The 23148-nt window shown below is 37.3% G+C and overlaps 2 protein-coding genes across 5 annotated transcripts in view; both read right to left on the reverse strand.

The window, feature by feature from the left end:
- The window catches only part of Tpst (tyrosylprotein sulfotransferase), a 67436-nt gene extending 47588 nt beyond the window's left edge, over positions 1-19848 (reverse strand). For all 4 annotated transcript variants that reach the window (XR_010952950.1, XM_067783242.1, XM_067783244.1 and 1 more), the window contains exons 1-2: positions 19696-19848; positions 16635-16765 (exon numbers count right to left, since the gene is read on the reverse strand). Coding sequence is in view for 3 of the 4 variants with exons in the window: in XM_067783242.1 (XP_067639343.1) it covers positions 16635-16765; positions 19696-19848 (284 nt within the window). In the remaining variant the exon portion in view is untranslated. The remainder of the gene's footprint in view (positions 1-16634; positions 16766-19695) is intronic.
- Positions 19849-21033: 1185 nt separating this feature from the next.
- LOC137250440 (uncharacterized) overlaps positions 21034-23148 on the reverse strand; it is a 92393-nt gene continuing 90278 nt past the window's right edge. Inside the window, exon 4 of the transcript XR_010952951.1 lies at positions 21034-21173. The gene's annotated coding sequence lies outside the window, so the exon portion shown is untranslated. The remainder of the gene's footprint in view (positions 21174-23148) is intronic.

Raw genomic sequence — 23148 nt, forward strand, 5'->3', positions numbered from 1 at the left:
TCGTCCATGAAGGTTATCATAAATATTCCTTGCGGTAAAAAACGCCGACCAGTAGAAAAAAGAACTTTTGCTAGCTACGCGCTTGCTTAACCCCTTAATAATGCCAATGTTGACGGTGAATTTTACAGAACCTTCAGCATTAAAATACTGCCAACTCCCTTTCCGTCGTTATTGCCTCCCACACCATCACATACGGATAATCGCTCATGGATTTTCGGTATTATGTAGCGCATCCCTTTCATGGGGATGCCAGCGGAATTTCTAGATTTTCCAACCCAATTTTTAACCACACCTAACCGTATTTAGCAGTCGATGCCAATTTCTTTATGGAAGGATTACGTCGAATGACCTTGAAGCTTCAGAGTGGTCATATCAAATCATTCCCGAAATGGTCACACTAGTACCCTAATGGTGCTATTTTTCGGAAGGACCAGATCAATATACGGCAAGTGAACATGAACATCGATAAAACTCCCTATGATTTTTCGGAAAGTCTCCTTTTCAAGAGAAGAGGGTGATCTCTCACAGTCATCTGAATGTAGTTGAAACTCAATCTTTCCCTATTTTGATGGCTAACCAAGCATCGCGAGTCTTAAGTGAACATATTTATTTTGCACTCATCAGAAAATATGACTTGTTCCAAGTTGTTTCCCATATCTTTTCCAGCGATGACAGTATAGCGCTGGGATCTCTGTTTTTGTTTAAAGAACCGAATTTTTATTCAGCCATGGGCCATCAAATTATCTTACCTCAAGCGACGCTGTACCGTTGCGATTTTAAGAAGTTGGAGAAGGAGATAAAGATGGAGATTATAATTATTATTAATTAGCGCTTAAGCGCCTGAGCGATTTTTGCCGGTTCGTAACAAGTCACGCTATCTATCCCCGTTTCGCGATAACTGACGCTAATTGGGAGCACCAAGTGAGATCAAGTCTTCCTCCACCTGCCTCTCCCAACTTAGTGAAGGTCTCTCCTTCCTCTGCTTCCAAACTGCGGCGTCGACTTAAATACTTTCTTTGCCGGAGCGTCTTCGTCCATTTGCATGACATGACCTAGCCAGCAAACCTTTAGGTTTTTATTCGCTGCTATCGACATATCTGCGTAAAGCTCATACAGCATTTGGTAAAGGAAAGGACCATAAATTTTCCGGAGAAATTTTCTGTGGAACACTCCGTCCGTAATTCCGAGCCACACATCAGGACAGGTATGATTGGCGTAGAGCATGATTTTTTTTCGTTGATAGAGGACTTTACTTTTCAATTGCTTACTCTGTCTAGAGTAGCACTGGTTTGCAAAAATTATTCTACGTTTGATTTCTAAGCTGACATTGGTTTTGCCGTCAATGCTGGTTCCCAAACAGAAGAAATCCTTCAAAGTGTCGAAATTATATCTATTAACAGTGACGTGGTTGGCAAGGCGCAAATGCCCCGATAAAGATGGAGATGAAAAGGAAAAAAGGGGAAAGGAAAAAGAAAGATAGAAGAAGATGCAGAGGAAGGGAAGAAGAAAGATAAAGAATCAGGGAATGCATGACACCAGGAGAGGATTATAGGAAAAGGGAGGAGTGTTGAACAAAAGGAAAGCTCGTGTGGCGTAACTTTTTCAAGGGGCTGTCAGTGGAATTTGTTAGTTTTCCAACATAATGCAAAATGGTCACCACTGACTTATGGTAATATTATAAATGCATAAGCAAAATATGCATATTCACTTCTGTTTGTAGAATTATAGTTACTTAGTTAGATAGTGTAGTGAAGTAATTTGGCTAGCTATTCCAAATAATCGCACAATTCAAATACTCCATTACTGTAATTGTTAGATAAGTTAGTTGATTTGTAGAGTGTCATACTGCCAGCATGTCGACTTGGCTTAACTGAACAAAAGTTTATATCTTTGTTAGTGTTATACACATGAAAAGATATGTGCATATGAGTATGTTTAGATCACTACATTCAAGCTTAGTGCAATATTAGCTTCTTTATACCCACTGTATTTGTACACAGAGTATTATAAATTTGATTGGATAACGGTTGGTTGTACAGGTATAAAGGAATCGAGATAGATAAAGGCTTCCATATATCAAAATCATCAACAAAATTTGATTGAGCCATGTCCGTCCGTCCGTCCGTCCGTCTGTCCGTTAACACGATAACTTGAGTAAATATTGAGATATCTTCACCAAATTTGGTACACGAGCTTATCTAAATTTATTTAGTAGGTCATGAGAAAAACCTCAAAAATCAAAGTCGAAAAAAGTCAAAAAAATTAAATTTCGGAAGTTCGAAAATAATTTTTTTGGGTATGCGTAGTGGAACTTTTTTTTTCTGAGCCCAAATCCTATCGAAAAATCGAGGGCGCGATATCGGTTAATAAATCGACCCAGTCTAATGTACATACATATGTACATCCATACATACCTATAAACGTACGCCCGAAGTCAAATAACGCAGCGAATGCAATGTCGCATCGTGCCTCACTCAAAAGCAATTTGCACGCACACTTGACAGCGAACAATCACACGCACGCTTTTTTTGTTAAAAATGTTATTTTTGTTTAAGCAATATGGCTGACATAAGAAAGGAATCAAGTATTTTTTTTTTATGCATAACGAATGTCAATATTTCAAAGTTTTACTGCAAAGTAGAATTTTTCAAATCCATCCATCCGTTTATGAGTTATATATATTTTATGATTTTTTACTACAATTTGGCAATTTTTCACGCCCCTATAATATATGTATATCGCCCAATTATATTGAAAATATCCATCTCAAGTAGCTGAGCTTTCAAATGCAGAAAACCGTTTTAAAATCTAGGCATTATGTGTGAAGTGATGTGCGTACAACGACATTTAGCAACCTTATTTTATAAGATTCAAGATTTTGGAAAACACAAAAAACCTAATTATTTAGTAAATAATATTTTTTTTTAAATGGGCGTGACACCGCCCACTTGTGATAAAATCAATTTTACAAATATTATTAATCATAAATCAAAAATCGTTAAACTTATCGTAACTAAATTCGGCAGAGAGGTTGCCTTTACTATCAGGAATGCTTTGAAGAAAGATTAACGAAATTGGTTAAGGACCACGCCCACTTTTATAGAAAAATTTTGAAAAGGGTCGTGGACGAATAAAATAAGCTATATCTTTGCAAAAAAGAGCTGTATATCAATGGTATTTCATTTCCCAATTGGATTTATAACAATAAATAGAAAAAACTTCAAATTTAAAAAATGGGCGTGGCACCGCCCCTTTTATGACTAAGCAATTCTTCTATGTTTCGGGAGCCATAAATCGAAGAAAAATTAACGGAACCATATATATATATATATATTATTGCGCAGTCTTGTAACACTATTAAGTACACAAAACAAACAACAACAGCGTTTCAAGTGTACAGCTGGTATGTAATGTTCGGTTTCATCCGAACTTAGATTTCCTTACTTGTTTTTTTTTTTCACTAAGGACCACCAACGAAAGCTCAAGCAGCAAAAGGAAAAAAGAAAAAGAAATAATATAACCTCTTTTTGGATTTAAACTAGGTAGGTAGGTTGAACTGCCCGTAGTGTTACCAGAAGTTTGTTTTAACGACCAAACTGAAAAACCCTGTCAAAAACCAGGACCTATGTTATAAAATAACTCCGTCCTCTTGGCAAATACCAGAAGCTTCCTAGGACTTAAAAGCCACTTGCTGCTTCTAGATCTGACAGCTGTATCACTCCTAATAGCTGGATTCTTAGCCTGGCAAGTGCAGGGCACGAGCACAGAACGTGCTCGATCGTTTCCTCCTCCAACCCGCACTTCCTACATCTGCTATCACTGGCCAAGCCTAATTTAAAAGCATGTGACGCCAGAAGGCAGTGTCCAGTCAGAATACCCGTCATGAGTCTACAGTCCTCTCTTTCTAATGATAGGAGCAACTGTGTTAGTCTAAGGTTGTAAGACCTACACATAATCTTCGACACTTTACAGTCCCGCGCTTGAACCCACGCCTTTCCCGCTTGATCGATCATGTGCACCTCTCGCCTTCGCTTAATCTCGCCCAATCTAATTGGGACATCTACGGAGCAAGCTTCAAGGGATGCGCGCTTTTTAGCTAGTTCGTCCGCTTTTTCATTCCAATCTATTCCCATATGCCCTGGGACCCAATATAGATGTATGCTTCTCCCTGTCCCGATTCTCTCCAGGGACTGCTTACACTCTAACACGCATTTAGATGCTGTGCTATGCGAGATTATTGCCGTAATTGCTGCTTGACTGTCAATATAGAAGTTAACACGGTTGCAGCTTAAGCTATTCTCTTCCAGGGTTTCTACTGCTTTGGTTACGGCTAATATTTCCGCTTGGAAAATGCTACAGTAATCCGAGAGCCTGTAGGATCTGCTTATTTCCGGATCAGCACAGTATACCGCAGACCCTACTCCTTCCACTACTTTGGAACCATCGGCGTACACATGTATCGCCTCGTCTGCACCCTTGCGCCAACCGTCCACCTCTATTGTGGCCTTAAGATCTCCCTCGAAGCGCAGATAGGGAATCATGTAGTCTGTTCGTCTTGTGATTGATGACGCTATACTACTATGGCCATATGGTCGGCGCTCAAGCTGCCCCGAAGAACCGAGCCTGGTTGCGGTCAAGGCTCCAGCTATTAGGGGCGCCATAGTTGCCAGATCTAGAGGCAGCAATTAAGCTGGGTCCTAGAAAACTGCTAGTATTTGCCAAGAGGACGGAGTTATTCTATAACATATGTCCTGGCACCTGATTGGAGTTCTTCCTTTTGGTCGTCAACCAAATTCTGGTAACACAATGGACACATTAAGTCTGTGTGAGGTCTTTATTGACCGGCCAGTTCAATCTAACCTATCTATGTATGTATTTATTTCGCAACTGATCAGTTTCAGATCTCGACGTTTAACAAACCGCTGCCTTTTAAAGATTTGGCAAAATGAGTTCTGCATGTTGGGCGAAATATTTACTCTAATGCATAAAAAGCGAGCATTTGCTTAGACTTGATATTCTGAGTAAAAGGTGAGTAATTTGTTTCTGTAGCAAAAAAAAAACAACAAAAAGCAACCTTTTGCTTATAAACTGGAGTCTGAGCATGAAGGCCAAGCGAGATAAGCCCAGGAAACACAGTTTCTAACGTAAGAGAAATATTGTGATATTACATTAGAATTCTAATATAGTTCTCTAGTGCATCTCTAATAGAAAACTAGGTTTGAACTCGATTGGAGACTGATTTGAGAAACACTAGAAATGCGATGTTGTCACAGTTAGCCAGGAAACACAGTCTCTAGCGCTAGAAAAATATTAAGATTTTACATTCCAGTTCTAAAGTGGTTCTCTAATGCATTCTAGTCATAAACTATGCTGGAGAATTAGGCTAGAATTCGATTAGAGAACTATTTGAGTAACAATAGAAATGCGATTTTGTCGCAGTTATCGATTATAGACATGATCACTCATTATTCGTATTCTAATCGTTCTCTTACATAAATGTTTGTTGGAAGAGCGGATGACAAATCCTTATTAGTTTGAGGCCAGAAAACGGAAAAGTTGTAACTAAAAATGTCCAAATGCTAGAGCGATATTTATGAAAATCTCACGGTACGATTATGTACTCACTGGTAACAAGAAATTAAATCACTGGTCGCAACATTTGCTATTAATACGTTTGGAAAAATGGACAGCGGACACTTCAGGAAAACTTAGTGAAGATGCAAACTCCAGTTACTTTTTTGTGGGTTCCGAGGGATCACGATACGATTCCTCACAAAGCCTTTTTCAGCTTGATTTGTTTTAAAGCGGCGCCATGAGACTTTTCGCTCATTTCAATACTTCTGCTCATTTTAGGGTGCCAAATATATGTATCACTCACTCGGGCTGCAATTATAAGCCTGATTAACATTCTGCTCGCACTTTCAACAAGCATTAAACCTGTCGCGATCCTGCCAGTATGCTTTTCTATTACCGTCCATATTACTGCGCTCCCTGATTATGTTTTGCGAACGAGCCTTTATCTTCGGTCCTGAGTCCGTCTCGGATTGCGCCTATCGCAGCGGTGCTTTCTTTGCATAATATGGGTCTAACATCAAAGCTTTCGAATCTTCTGCTTATTGATTTGAGCCTTACTTTGCCTTTTTCGCTTGCCCAGAAGGTGCCCTTTTGTATTGGACTAGTATTAAGTTCAGAAGATCACAATTCAATTTCAGAAAATTGCATAATAACTTTCTGAACTGTAACTGTAATTTTCGGAACTTGAACAGTAACTTCTTGAACTTAAACTGTAATTTGCTTAACTTAAACAGTAACTTCATGGACTTGATGTGACTGTAATATTCTGAACTTGAAGTTAAATTTCTGAAGAAGAATTGGAATTTCTGAGATTGAATTGGAATTTTCTGTAAACAAACTAGAAATTCTAAACTTCAGTTGTGGGCTTCTGAACTGGAAGTGTAACTTTCTTAATTTTATCTGTAATTTCTGAACTTGAATTGTAACCTTCTGAGCTAGAGCTTGAATAGGAGTAGATCAGAACAAAACTGGTTGACGATCCGCCCACTTTTTTAAATAAAGTTGTGTTTAGGTTTAACTAAACGACATTTTCAATATTTTTATAATACGTAACTTCAATACCAGTAGTAACATGGTACGGCAAAGAACGAAAATTAAAAAAAAATTTTAAACATGACTGCCTTATTTTCGTTAATCTCTCCACACTTTTAACAATAACCATGTTAGCAAATCTTCACTGAAAGTAAAGCGGGCAAAACCGATGTGTTTTTTAAGGGCCTCATTCTCTATTACCAAACGAACGTTCGTTTCGCCTCAGAGACGATGGTAACAAATCATTTGGCAATTGATTTCGCCTTCTTGTTTGACATAAAGTAAAAAACTTAAAGGCCGAACGAATAAGATAAAGAATACCATTGCTAGACGAAATCATTTGGAAACGAATCGTTCGCCTGAGCTATCGTTCGCAATACAGAATGAAGCCCTAAATCAATTTTAACCTATGAAAGAGACACATACGATGAATTTCATATCAAAGGCTGAAAAAAACGTACATATTGAACCCGACACCCTCAGAATTTGATGAAATTTTGCGTGGGGTTACATCTTACCCACCCAAACACAACCTCATTTTTAGAAATTGCATTTTCGAAAAATTGTGGGCGTGGCAAGGTATCGAAATATCCGAAAATATTAGAAAAATTACGATAATAGGTACTTTTAAAGTGTGATTACTACGGAATGGCTTTACCGATTTCAAAGATCTTCATTCCATTAGAAAGGTATTGAAATAAGCTTTCAAAAAAATACACTGTAAACATTTTTTAATACACTGAAAAAAAAAAAATTTTAATAAAATTTAAAACTGAAAAAACACTTCAAAGATCAAGCGATTTTGAAAAATAAAATTTTATTTTAGAAAGGTCTATTTAATATATATAACATATCTGAAAACTAAAATGGGGTTTTTTTTTTTAATTTATTTAAGTAAATGCATCTCTTCGTTACTTTCTGATATTTTGATATCACGCGTAAACTAATCAACCGATTTCAAAAATTTGTATACCGTTAGATAGGTATTAAAATCACCTTTTGAAAAAATACACTGTAAAAAATTTTTATTCCAGTGGGGTGCACCCCAGCTAACATCAAAACAACGGCTCGAATACTTCACGTACAAGGAAAAGGTCGGCGGCTCAATGTACTTGAGAACATGGAGATATACAAGTTAAAAACATTTGACGGCAGGATAATAAACGAACAAACCAACACTATCTCTGACGAAATATTTGAACCCTTAGAACTAGTTTACAAAAAACAGCACAAGCCAGAAGGTACAGCAACCAAACACGTAACAATGAACAAGCAAAAACGAAAAATTTACCAAACGGCAAAAATCACCGATTTCTACCTACCTCAACCTACCGCTTAGCTAACAAGCGGTATGTCTAGATACCTACAAAAACAACCCTTGGAAAAGGTAACAATTCCACAGATCAGAACGAAACTAGGCATTGATATGGAATCAACTAATAAATACAGATGTGTGCAGCTATCAAGAAAATGTTCCTCTCAACTTCGAAACATTAGCTTAAACGAAGCAGCGCTGATATCTGAGCATTTTCCAGCAGTCTCCGACATTCATCGTTGCCGTATTTGCGAAAGTTGTCGCTTTAAACTTAAGGATGCTATCAAGATTGCTGATAATCAGCGTTCTACTGAAACGGAAAGTGAGGAGGCACAAGACAACATCACTAAAAGTAAGCAAATATTCCGAAAGTCAGCAGTATGAGCTGCGCAAAGTTGTATATTAAATCTTAATAAATAAAAATAAAAAATTTACTTTATTAAGTGTATGTCAATTTATTGTGCGTGTCTGAAAAATTTGATAATACGATTCTTGTTCGAATCTATTAGAATACTTAGTCATAGTATCTGTATCTGTATAACTTCCAAAGTATAGCTAGGTACCTTTTTTGTCACACAATAATAGCAAAATAAAAAAAAGTTAACAAGAGATGGGTTTATTTATAAATTTTTTTAAAAGAAAAAAAAACACCATTCTAGCTTTTGTATTAAATCGACCTTTCTAAAAAAATTTTTTTTTAAATCGCTTGGTCTTTGAAGTGTTTTCCCAGTTTGAAAAAAAAAAATGTAGAAAAAAATTAAAACAATTTTTTTTTTTCAGTGTAATACAGAATCTTTACAGTATATGTTTTCAAAGGTGATTTTAATACCTTTCTAACGGTATAAAATTTTTTGAAATCGGTTGATTAGTTTCCGCGTGATATCAAAATATCAGAAAGTAACCAAGAGATGCATTTACTTAAATAAATTTAAAAAAAAAAAACCCCCATTTTAGTTTTCAGATAAGTTATATATATTAAATAGACCTTTCTAAAATAAAATTTTATTTTTCAAAATCGCTTGATCTTTGAAGTGTTTTTTCAGTTTTAAAGTTTATTTAAAAAAAATTTTTTTTCAGTGTACTAAAAAATTTTTACAGTGTATTTTTTTGAAAGCTTATTTCAATACCTTTCTAATGGTATGAAGATCTTTGAAATCTGTAAAGCCATTCCGTAGTAATCACACTTTAAAAGTACCTATTATCGTAATTTTTCTAATATTTTCGGATATTTCGATACCTTGCCACGCCCACAATTTTTCGAAAATGCAATTTCTAAAAATGAGGTTGTGTTTGGGTGGGTAAGATGCAAAATTTCATCAAATTCTGAGGGAGTCGGGTTCAACGCATATTGGATTTGATATGAAATTCATCATACATAAACTGTTATCCAAATTCTTAAAGGTGGAAATGAGAAAAACCTCACAATTGAGAGAGTGCGCACTCTTTGCGGAGGTGATAATACTTTGCCGACCTTCTCACAAAATCTCATTAAAAGTATTCTTAATACATATATGAGAGCATACAGCTCAGCACAGGGTATATAATATTAGGTTTCGCCCTTAGACTTCCTGCCCTATTCAAATTTCAAAATCCTGATATAAAAGTACCTGTAAATCTTCTAGACAATTAATATCAAAATTTTTATAAAAGTGCTAAAACGGAAACCCTCAAATTTAAAAACCAATAAAAGGTGTCTAAGTTCGGGTGTAACCGAACATTATATACTCAGCGTGAGCTTCAATTGCACATTTCATTTCAGATAAATTACTTTTCTACATAACACGTGGCACCGCCCGTTTAAAAAAAATGTCTCCCCATTTCCTCTTACAATAAAACTTGATAAGTGATATATCATTGATTCAGAACTATTTTTTTCTAAGTTATAGCTTATTATTCTAGTCTACGACTCTTTCAAACTTGTTTTATATCTAAGTTGCCGTTATCTTTAACCGATTCCGTCCATTTTTACTTGAAATATTTTCTGCTATAGGGAAAATTTGTGTGCCCAATTTTATTACTTTCCGTTAATTTTTCTTCGAGTTATGGCTCCCGAAACATAGAAAATTGCTTAGTCATAAAAGGGGCGGTGCCACGCCCATTTTTTTGAATTTGAAGTTTTTCCTATTTATTGTTATAAATCCACTTGGGAAACGAAATACCAGCTTTATATCAGCTCTTTTTTGCAAAGTAATAGGATATTTTATTCGTCCACGGCCCTTTTAAAAATCTTTTATATAAAACTGGGCGTGGGCAACCTCTCTGCCGAATTTTTTTACGATAGGTTTAGCGATTTTCTATTTATGATTAATAATATTTGTAAAATTGATTTTATCAGAAGTGGGCGGCGCCACGCCCTTTTTCAAACATTTTTTAAAATTTTTATCAAGAGACTCAATATCAGCCCACTCGTCAAATTTCAACATTCTAGTTGTATTATTTACTAAATAATCAGGTTTTTTGTGTTTTCCAAAATGTTATATTTATAAAAAGTGGGCGTGGTTATCATCCGATTTCGCTCATTTTCAATCCAAATTTGGTGAAGTTATCTCAATATTTACTCAAGTTAACGTATTAACGGACAGACGGACGCACAGACGAACGGACGGACATGGCTCAATCAATTTTTTTTTTCGGCAATGATGATTTTGATATATGGAAGTCTATATCTGTCTCGATTCCTTTATACCTGTACAACCAACCGTTATCCAATCAAAGTTAATATACTCTGCTTTGCACGCTGAGTATAAGCTGCCTTATGCCAATTTTAAACAAACTGCTCATGCATATATTCACGAACGGCGTCACATTACTTGCATACAATCTGAGTCTATCAATACCAAGAAAATAAAAATAGAAAACAAATTTGAAATTAAAACTGTTGATAATTGCTAAATCGAATTTGATTAACATTTCCACACTCAAATACATTCTTTGTTTAGCATTTAAAACGTTTGCAAATTGATATTTTACTTCATGTACATACATATTAGAGTTGTATAAAGAACGATTGGCTTACGTAACGTGAACAAAAGCTGATGCAGCAAAAATCAAGCAAAGTAAACGAAAAATACCTTAACTCAAAAGTAAAAAAAATAAAATTGAGGTTTGAAAAAAGTATCTGAAATGAAAAGTAATTTGCATTGGCAGCTGAAGTGCTGGAATTAATTTTCATTTTCAGTAAAGCATATACTCGATACTTACACAAAAAGTATTTACAGCAGCGAATACGAAAATAGGAGTGGCCGTTTTTTTTTTTCAAATTTCGCAAATTATTTTTCCTTTTTTATTTTCCATAATTTAAGAAAGCATTTTATAACTAAAACTATGTAAACTTATCACAAAAATGTTTGTTTTAGGCCAAGGAAAATTTTTGTTTTGTACTTATTCAGAGCTGTATTGGCCTTTGACTTTAAAGCAAAACACCAAAATGACGAACAGCTGGGATAGAGTGTGGATGTTTGATAAATGTTAAGTGTTTAAATGTTTTTATAAATGTAAATAAATGTCAGCCGCTAAAAAATTTTGTAAGTATATATATCCTGAAGAGGACACAATATCGTGTCGACACGCGTCGTAGTTAGACAAAAAAAATTTAACTTTTTTGCTTTATCTCAAAAATGTTTTCGATAAAGTTACCAACTTTATGTTTCAAGCTTTCGGAATTGAATTTGAAGTAAATTTTTTGATAGAGTGGTAGATAAACACTATTCGAATAATCGAATGTTCGATTTTTGAATTTTGTGCGCTTAATTTTGCAACGTTTTCGAAAACTTTTCGAACTTTTTCGAAATTGTTTGAAGTGAGTTTTGTAGTAGAGTAGTTACACTATTCGAATAATGAAATTTGCGAATGTTCGATTTTTGTACGCTAAATTTTGTAACGTTTTCGAATAAGTTGCGAACTTTTTATTTCGAGTTTTGGGAATTGTTTGAAGTGAGCTTTGTATTAGATAAGCACTATTCGAATAATCCAATTATTCGAACGTTCGGTTTTTGATTGTTGCACGCTAAATTTTGTAACGTTTTCGAATAAGTTTCAAACTTTTTATTTCGAGTTTTCTGTATTTTAATACCCAGCTGTACTTGTACACAGGGTATTAAAACTTTCATTGGATGGTTTGATGGTTGATGGTTGATTGTACAGTATAAAGCAATCGAGATAGATATAGACTTCTATATATCAAAATGATCTGGGTGAAAAAAGAACTTCATTTAGCCATGTCCGTCCGTCCGTGCGTCTGTAAACACGATAACTTGAGTAAATTTTGAGGTATCTTGATGAAATTTGGTATGTAGGTTCCTGGGCACTCATCTCAGATCGCTATTTAAAATTAACGAAATCGGACTACAACCACGCCCACTTTTTCGATATCGAAAATTTCGAAAAAACAAAAAAGTGCGATAATTCATTACCAAAGACGGATAAAGCGATGAAACTTGGTAGGTGCGTTGACCTTATGACGGAAAATAGAAAACTAGAAAAATTTTGGACAATGGGCGTGGCACTGCCCACTTTTAAAAGAAGATAATTTAACAGTTTTGCAAGCTGTAATTTGGCAGTCGTTGAAGATATCATGATGAAATTTGGTAGGCACGTTACTCCTATTACTATATGTGGGTAAATAAAAATTAGCGCAATCGGATGACGAACACGCCCACTTTTAAAAAAAAAATTTTTTAAGTCAAATTTTAACCAAAAATTTAATATCTTAAGTATAAAAGTAAATTATGTCAACATTCGACTCCAGTAATGATATGGTGCAACAAAATACAAAGACAAAAGAAATTTTCAAAATGGGCGTAACTCCGCCCTTTTTCATTTAATTCGTCTAGAATACTTTTAATGCCATAAGTCGAACAAAAATTTACCAATCCTTGTGAAATTTGGTAGGGACATAGATTCTATGACGATAACTCTTTTCTGTGGAAATGGGCGAAATTGGTTGAAGCCACGCCCAGTTTTTATACACAGTCGACCGTCTTTCCTTCCGCTCGGCCGTTAACACAATAACTTGCGCAAAAAACGATATATCTTAACTAAACTTAGTTCACGTACTTATCTGAAGTCACTAACTTGGTATAAAATGTGGCCGAAATCCGACTGTGACCGCGCCCACTTTTCCGATATCGAAAATTACAAAAAATGAAAAAAATGCCATAGTTCTATACCAAATACGAAAAAAGGGTTGCAACATGGTAATTGTATTGGCCTATTGAGGCAAAATATAACTTTAGAAAAAAACTTGGTAAAATGGGTGTGACACCTACCATATTAAGTAGAAGAAAATGAAAAAGTTCTGCAGGGCGAAATCAAAAGCCCTTGGAATCTTGGCAGGAATACTGTTCGTGGTATGACATATATAAATAAACTAGCGGGTCCCGACAGAAGATGTTCTGGGTCACCCTGGTCCACATTTTGGTCGATATCTCGAAAACGCCTTCACATATACAACTAAGGGCTACTCCCTTTTAAAACCCTCATGAATACTTTTAATTTGATACCCATATCGTACAAACACATTCTAAAGTCACCCCTGGTCCACCCTTATTACGATATCTCGAAAAGGCGTCTACCTATAGAACTAAGACCCACTACGTTTTAAATAATCATTAACACCTTTCATTTGATACACATGTCATAAAAACACATTCAAGGGTTACCCTAGGTTCATTTTGCTAAATGGTGATTTTCCCTTATTTTGTCTCCAAAGCTCTCAGCTTAGTATGTAATGTTCGGTTACACCCGAACTTAGCCTTCCTTACTTGTTTTTTTTTTTTTTATATGTTAAATAGTTCCCATGATCACGAAATGGGCACAAATTTACACCGAAATTACCCCGTAAGAGCTGCGAAAAGTCTGTAAAACTGTCCCGAAACAACACCGAAGAGATCCCAAAATAACCATGTAAGAGTGGCAAATCAACTCCGGAATCCTAAAATAGACCGCCAGATGATGAAGAAATGAAAACATCTATAACCGGAATAGCCAAGAAATAGTCGCAAAATGTTCCCAAAACAGTTCCGAAGGCTATCTTCATGTTACCCCGAAACAAAATCGATATGCGCCTAAAATAATTCTCAAAATAGCTCCGAAGTAGTCCCGAAGACCAAATTTATGTAGCCACGAAACGATCCCGAAATAGTTCCGACAACCATCCCAATATGACCCCGAATGGTTCCTAAAACCATCTTGATATGACAACGAAACTTTCTCTTAAACATACCGTAAGTGAACGAAATGATCCCGAAATAACAAAGAAAGGCTACGCCCTACGGAGCGCATAGTAATGAATTTTTTTGTTTTGGCTACAGCTAGCATATTGTTTGTAGTTTTTATTCTACTATTTGCTCTGAAATAAAACACGTTGCGACGTAGCTCATGAGAGAGCCAGAGCTTTGCTATTATTTTTATGCCATGGCTTTACTCTATGGCCTTACTCTATCTATCTTTATGCCATGGCCTTATATTCGGAACCGGAACAGTAGTTTCAAACGAAAGTATTTCATAATCGTTCAGCAGCGGTTATTCGAAGTATCTACAGCGAGCAATTATTCGAGCAATCGACGGTATACGATTATTCGTTTTGAACTATTCGAATTCTGAAAATCGAATATTACAGCATACGAATAGTTTGAATATTCGTTTAATCGAATATCACAAGCTCTATTTTTTAGCCCAATTAATTTAAGTCTAACAAAGTGCAAGTTGTTGGTCTCTCAAAAAAATTCAGAAAACTTCACACAAAAAGTTCGAAATTTTCTCGAATTTTCGATTTTTTTCGAAAACGTTTTTAAGATAGTTTCAGCTGGCAAATTCAAAAAATGTTTTCAAATTATCGAAAATAAAAAAAGAAGACCTTAACGAGCGAAATTTAGCCGCCTCTTGTTGTTGTTGTGGGAGCAGTGCTTCGACCCATCAATAGGTGCGACCACTCACACATTGTCATCAATATCCTCTAACAGGAGTCCAACTAAGCTTGCAGTTTCAGCAGGGGCACCCAGAGTGAGAGGGGTATTAGAGGCGTTAGTTCCACATTGTAATTAAAGAGATGGTTGGTGTCATGTGGGGACATATTGCAAGCAGGGCATACATTTTGTATGTCGGGGTTGATTCTGGATATGTAAGAGTTTAACCTGTTACAGTATCAACATCGAAGTTGAGTTAGAGTGATGCGTGTCTCCTCTTCTGCGAGTTCAAGGTATTTATCTCTGAGAACGGCGTTCGCCGGACAATTCCAAGCATAGAGGTCCGACGCCTTTTTGTGGATATCCCTGAGCACCTGTTTATGTCTGCTTCTACATACGGCCACTGCTATTTTCGTGTGCAGCGCTGCATATGCAAATAGATGTGTGCATGTGCTATGTAGAATATATCTAAGCTTGAAACATGAAGAAAATTAAAAAAAAAACTAAAATAGGTAGGAATGCACTAACCTATTGAAAATTGCAAGCAAGCTCTAAATGGAAAGTGCTAAGGAAAAAAATATTTACCTACATGTAAGTATCTTTTTACATACATACAGATGCAGATGCATACATATTGCATGTGCTGAATATTTTTTCGTGTTTTCCAGCTGACTGCCGCTTATCGTCGAACCTAAAGGGCCTTTCTGCGTCGATACAGTTCAAAGCTAAATTACGCTGAGCATTTACCGATATAAGTGAAGATACCTACGTACATATATGCATAAATATCCCTGCAAAAAATTGTGCTACTAATCCCTAAAGAGAGCGGACATAATTGATCACCTCTAGTCCCTTTTGGGTACAGTTGGGATTAGTCGCATTTTTAGCGTGGTACTTCTTTGACTTATGTAAGTGAATATGTACACATGTATGTAGCTACGACTATGTTTGTGAACTGAACTCAATTGCTTTTGCATATGCATTTAGAAAATTTCACAAACGTTTTGTTTTTTTTTTTTGCCTTCCCACCTTCCATTAGTTGTATTTGCGGCGCCAAAGCTTTTGACGGCTGCCACTTGTACGTCAACATCTTTTTTACAACATGTATACGTACATACATACATACCTACATATTCACAAAATTGCATATGTAATCATATGTTCCATACGTGGGTACAATGCAGGAAGAATTTAGTGCAAAATGCATTCCCTCTGTTGTGGGATAAAAATAAGGCAGGGATGTTTACAGCGCCTGTAGGCACATCGCTGCCGTATATGAATCTGGTTCGCTCTGGTACTATCACCTCATCGTAATAGCCCGCCTACATCGGCAACGTATTTTTTGAACTCTCGAACTTTAGGAGCTATGGATTTTAGTCACCACTTAACCCGCTGAGGCACCTGAGATAATAAAAAACGCCGTACGCATTGCATAGACAATACCTTGGCCAGAATTCCTCACGGAATTAGAGGGTGAGAATAGCATGCTCTAGAATGTTATACGTGGTCAAGGGCTGGTAAGTTATTCGTTCTATTTACCGGATCGTACCGGATTTATATACGGCAAAGGACCCTAAGCACCAATAATACTTCCCAAAATCTTCGGGAAGTGTTGCTATCGTTAAAACAACAAGAACTCGGCAGGGCTTGTTAAGATTCTTGAAATAAATCATTCAACAATAATGGAAAATGCCCTTCTATGTTATTCAACATAAAATATTTTGACTTGTTGTCTTTATTACTAACTTTACGAAGTAATTTACATACAATCCTGCATAAATTAATGAAAATAATTTGGGTTCACTTACCTCACATCTGGATGGGCATCCAACATGGCTCGCATTAACGTCGTTCCCGATCTGGGCACACCGCCAATAAAGATAAGCGGCATTTCACGGCCATATGAATAGGTTTTTTGATCCTCAGCCATTACATATTTCTGCAAAGCGAATGAGATAAAGTGGAGAAAAAAAGATTATGAAGCTAACAAAAAAAGTTGTATATTTTCTTTAGTTTCGTTGTGTAAAGCGAGCGAGGAGGGCGCTAAATATACTACTTCCTTTTTTCGTATATACTAGCTATTTCCTTGACGTACTTCATGGTAAAAGGGATGAGAAACTCTGATATTTTCATAAATTTTTTTTTACTTTTTAATTGGTGGTGTTATAACCTACATAGTGGAGAGATCCCAGGATTTTTGTGGAAAATGTGATCTGTGACTGCATCTTCTCACTAGCAGCAATTTTTATATTAAGCTGCGATTTAAAGGTGACAGAAGAGCAATGTCATCTAAGTAGCAGTTCATAATCATTCCACCAATAATCTTCATTGCAGACGCATTCCCAGCTTTCCGCACAGCAGAAGACTTAGGTGCAACAATATGAGTCCGTGTATCCTTGATTGGTGCTGCGACTAAAAGGCAGTACAGGCCGCAGTCCACTCCTGCAAATGCTCACACTTCACGGACTCATCAATTCATATTGTCACAGCTGAGCTGCTAGGGGTTTGATTAGTCGCATATGTAGCATATAATGAAACGACATCTACAACACCTTTTCAACTTTATAATGAGAAAATATAAGTTTATATTAAGAAAGTTTAAATTGATATTGAGAAGTGTAACTACATATTGAGAATATATAAATTCATAACGTGAAAACATAAATTGTTAGTGAGAACATACAAAATTTTAATTGTGATGTGCCATAAGTAAACTGGTCTGGAGTCTGCCAGCTAAGATTGTAGTATCTTGAGTATGCAAAGGGTGAAGGGAGTCCGGAAAATATATTCTGGAATGCAAAGAAGCATTGGAAAAACTTCGCTTAGGACGGACCATACATCTTTACTGGGTTCCCGGTCATAAAGGGATAGAAAGTAACGAAAAGGCCGATGAGTTGGAAAAGGTGGGTGCAACACTCGCTGAGTCGACGATAGACGTCCCAATCCGTTTGGGAGAAATCAAAAGGAGACAGGAGTTGCATATGATCCACCAAGCAGGAAAGGCTTGGACAAAAACGCGGGGCTGCAAAATTTCTTAGACATGTGCAAAGCCTACGATATTAAAAATAAGCTCATATATCTGAAGAGAGAAGACTTAAGGCTCACAATGGGCACACGGACTGAACACTGCCTTCTGGCGTCACATGCTTATAAGTGTGGTCTCGTCAGTAACGGCAAATGTAGGAAGTGTGAGCTGCAGGAAGAAACAGTTGAGCACGTTCTGTGTTCGTGTCCTGCGCTCGTCAGTTCCAGGCTCCAGTTATTAGAGACGGTAGATTTGCCAGCTCTCGAGGCAACAATTAAGCTTACTTACTTACTTAATTGTCGCTTAACCGTTTAAACGGTTACGGCCGTCCAACAAGGCGCGTCAGTCGCTCCTTCTCGCTGCCAACCGGCGCCAATCGGTCAAACCAAGGGAGTTTAAATCGTTTTCCACCTGGTCCTTCCAAAGGAGTGGGGGCAGCCATCTTAAATCTTCTTCGGTACCCGCCATCGCCAACGCGCAGAGGTCCATAAATCTTCCTAAGAACTTTTCTCTCGAACACCCCCAGAGCCGTTACATCTGATGTTGTCATGGTCCATGCTTCTGCACCATATAGCAGGAGGGGAACGATAAGTGACTTGTAGAGTATGATTTTCGTATGTCGAGAGAGGACTTTACTTTTCAATTGCCTACCTAGTCCAAAGTAGCATTTATTGGCAAGAGTGATTCTTTGCTGGATTTCGGAGCTGATGTTGTTGCTAGTGTTGATATTGGTTCCCAAATAAACAAAGTCTTTTACTATTTCGAAATTATATCTGTCAACAGTAGCTTGGCTACCAAGGCGCATATGCTCTGACTCTTTGCTCGATGACAGCAGTTACCTTCGTTTTGTCCTCATTCACCATCAAATCCATCTTTACCGCTTTTTTTCCAGTTTCGAGTAAGCAGAACTAACGGCGCGGGTGTTTAGGCCAATAATATCAAAGTCATCAGCATATGCCAGTAATTGCACGCTTTTATAGAATATTGTTCCAGAGCGATTAAGTTCTACAGGTAGTATAATTTTCTTCAGCATCAAATTAAAGAAATCGCACGATAAGGGGTCACCCTGTCTGAAACCTCGTTTAGTTTCGAACGGCTCGGAGGGGTCCTTCCCAGTTCTGTCTGAGCTGATGGTGTTGCTCAACGTTATGTTGTATGGAGATGGGCCATGCAACCAACATGTAGGGTGTCCAGGCAAATCTGGCTCAAGCTGGGCGAAAAGAGATCGCAATCGGACATACTTCTGATTCTCTTCTCTATTAGCCTATTAGTGGCAGTTAGAAGACCCTGTGACTGAAGAAGACACTGTCTTATGGGCGTCCATGGTGCTCATATGGGCCGGTAAACGAGTGAACCTGGCCGCAGCTGAAGGAACGAAAAGGAGATAGAAAGCGTAGAGCATTATCTATGCACTTGTCCCGAATGCGTCCATGGTGATCATATGGGCCGGTAAACGAGTGACCCTTGCCGCAGCTGAAGGGACGAAAAGGAGATAGAAAGCGTAGAGCATTATCTATGCACTTGTCCCACCTTGTCGAAAATCATGGGTATATGAACCACAAGGGCTCCTTCGCGGTTACACAATGGGCCACAGTGACCTACATGAGTCTCCTCTTGGGCAGCGGAGGCGGCCACTTTAACCTAACCTCCTAAATGCACGCTTTTTATGCATGAGGTCCAATATCTAAAAATATTATTGCTAAATTAATTTTCAGGCAGCGAAAGACAACGAAATGAGTCTTCAGACTACGTATACTTGCCAAGTCTGAGTGCACCCTTAAGGATATATAAAACTAACAATAATCGTATGTAAACCTCACATAAAAAAAATTATTTCAACTTACCTCTTCGTGCACCATTAACGACCCATCCGCCACCTCGTTCCGAAAGAAGCATGTCGGTGCGTATTCGGTGAATTTGAAGAAGAACATAGTGACAACAACAACAGCAAGCATCGCCCATAATGTAGCTTTCTTATTGCGATATTGTAGACGCATTTTGAGTTTATTTTAATTTTATTTTCTTCTACGCTCTAACACACATACACAAACACAGACGCATACAAGCTTACAAGCTAACACTCAATTACGTTGATATATTGTAGTTGTAGTATGAATAAAATAGGCAGACAAAAACACACAAAGCACATAGGAATATGTAAGTATGCGTGTCAGTAGATTGGAGGCACGAAAAATGGCGAAATGTTGTTGTTGCTGTTGTATTAAAAGCGTTATGTTTAACTGTAACTACCGCTGCAGCTCCAACAAGTGCCGTTATGCCAACCACAAAGGATATGTGGCAAGTACAAACTGATTTGTTGCAAGGATTTGCGTGTATGTGTATGTTTATATGTATTTACAAAGTTATGAATTTGAAGTACTGACGGCGAAACAAACTACATAACTGCAAATGACGAGAGACTGGAATTGGTTGAACTAGCACGGGTTAAGGAGTGTTGCCAGATTGCTGTTTTTATTTTTTTTTTATTGCTCTCTGTGAGGTTTTTTTTTTGCTTTTGGTGGCGCGCGTTTAAACGTTTATTGGTTTCTGTCCGCGGTTGTTTACCAGTGAGCTCTTTGATTCCGCTTTTGGACTTCTAATACTTATCCCAAGTCAGCTTCTTCGTGTTTCTTCTGCCACACCATTCCTCTACTTTGCTATGCTTCTTGTTTTTGGGTCATCTTTTTTTCAGTTTCTTGATAAATGCATTTATCGGCGACTGAACCACAGTAAAGAGCTCTAACATATACACCGCCCAGCGCGCTTTGATTTTTTCGCAGTAAAATGTTTTCTACAAACTTGCCACAGGAAAGGGATGATGATAAATATTAATATTTTATTTAAAGCTGCACAAGATTTGATTTCTACGTTGGCTTGTAAATATCCATTAAAGCCTTAGTCTCGGTTATGGTATTCGCAAGTATAAATCGTTGACAGAAGAGAACAACTTTAATGTTAGTTATGATGATGATGGCGTAACAGTAAAAGCTATGATACTAATGTCTTTACAAAAGATTGCGGGGATTTCTTTGCTGTACGTGACTTTGGGATTTGTGATTTTACTTGCCATACTTTAGTCGATTGTGATTTTTTTATTGACAATATTAGTTTTTGTTGTTATTCTTCTTTTTAGTGCCCTTTTAGCGCCCACTGTGCATTCTTTACACTGTTGTTGCAGTTGAGTGGTGTTAATGCTGATGCTTCTTCTTCTTCTGCTGCGATAACTGTTTCCTCTATTGCTGCTGCTGCTGCCGCTCTTCAGCAACATTTTAAGTTAAAAAACGCGCACTCATGTTTCTTCATTTTATATGTCAAAAGCGTGCTAAAAGTAAAAAAAAATATTATATAAGTACTTAGGTACTACTTCGTATGTTTGGTACATAAAGTGAGTAGCATATTTATAACCCTAGGTAGGAACTGATAAGTTTCGCCTCACACTTGTGAAGCTACAAAGGATATGGCAAAGCATGCGAAGGCTAGTAACTAGAGCAGAAGCATGTAAAATACCGACAGAGCGAAGCAAAACTAATTGAATTTGCTGGAATACGTTCGTCTAAGAAGTAGGGCCGGGTTCTTTGGAAGGAGTACAAAATATAAGTGCAAAAACACCGCTCGTAGAATCAGTTGATAGATGGTACGTTGTGAGTGATCTGGCCTATTGAACGGAGCGAAGCACTGCTAACAGAGCTACAAGCTCGCTGAAGGTCGCAGCGTCTGTTCACTGTTAGACGCATCTGTAGGCAGACGAGTGTATTGGATCAATCGGCTCGCTTAATAAATGTGTAACATGAATGTACATATTGTGACGAATATGAATGGCTCTAAGTGATACTTACATCCATAGTCTGATGCTAAGTAAATAAAGTCATAACAACAATAAAGCAGACTTGTATCTACATAAACGAATCAATCGTTATGTCTACACATATGTACGTATACGCAGCTGAGAAGCAACGCACAAAAACATGCATGTATCTTATCTGAGTTGCTCACAAGAGAGGGCAATAATTTGTGCAAGTATTACTCACGTAGTTGTGGCTGGTGATTTTGTAGCTGATAACTAACTAGTAAGTTCTGGAATGGAAAAGCCTAGAAGTATGCAACGAGAAATCAAAAAGTATAAAAGGCGCGACAGTAGAGGCGCAAAAACTCAGTTTCGTTTAAGCTATCAATCAGTTTGAGTTAAGCAAGTTATCAGTAAGCGAAATATAAGTGTTATTGTGAAGTACATTAATAAAGTCCATTTTGCATTATTGAAGAGTGGAGTTATTTATTCAACAGTTTAGTGATTCGAACTTACCAGAAGGTTGCAAATAAGAGGATTTGCAGTAAATTCGTTACAATTGGTGTCAGAAGAGGAATTGTTGAATAAATTCCGAAGATTTCGAATACAACAAGGACATGGCAAAGTTGAGGATACAGCAACTGAAGAAGGAGTTGGAGAGCCGTTGATTGAATACAACCGGCAATAAGATGGAACTTCAAGCACGGCAACGAGAGGTAATGGAGTCGTATGGAATTGATGTGGACGAGTATGACTTTTATCCTGATGGGGACGAGACAACAACAAAAATTTAAGAGAATAACGGAAGTCCGAGTACAGATATCGGCAAAAATGGAAACCCAGGAAACACGCATAACAGAAATGTCATCACAAATATCCACAAATATAGCATTCCAACTGGAAGCACAAAAGACATACATATATGGTATCACAGATGGAATCCCAAGAGACACGAATAACATCAAAGATGGAAACACAACTTAAAGAACAAGAGGCACGCATAACAGTACAACTGGATGCGCAAGAGGTGCGTATATTATCAAAACTCGAAGCGCGTATGGACGAAAAAATAACGTAGTTTGAGGAAAAAACGGAAGCTGAGGTGGATGCTTTGAGAGGTCGTATAAAGAGTTGCAATTAAATCGCCCAGCAGTTTCAACGAGTAATCCAAAGGTAAAAACAACATCCGAAATCTTACACACTATTCCAGAGTACGAACGGAACAGCTATGAAGCATTGATGGTCGCTGTCGAGAGACGTTATGGAAGCGAGCATAGAAAATAGATATTCCAAATTGAGTTTCAAAACCGTCACCAAAGAGCGAATGAGAGTTTGCAGGAGTTTGCCTCGGATGTTGACAAATGCGGACGCACCCGTGGAATACACTGAAAGGGTAAAGATTCAGAGCTTTATAAATGGCATACGGGACGTCGAAACAAAGCGAGCTACATACGCAAACCCAAAGGCAACATTCGCAGAAACGGTATCACATGCTCTGATTCAGGAAACAGCG

Source organism: Eurosta solidaginis, chromosome 4 (genome assembly GCF_040869045.1).
Source record: "Eurosta solidaginis isolate ZX-2024a chromosome 4, ASM4086904v1, whole genome shotgun sequence".
NCBI lineage: Eukaryota > Metazoa > Arthropoda > Insecta > Diptera > Tephritidae > Eurosta > Eurosta solidaginis.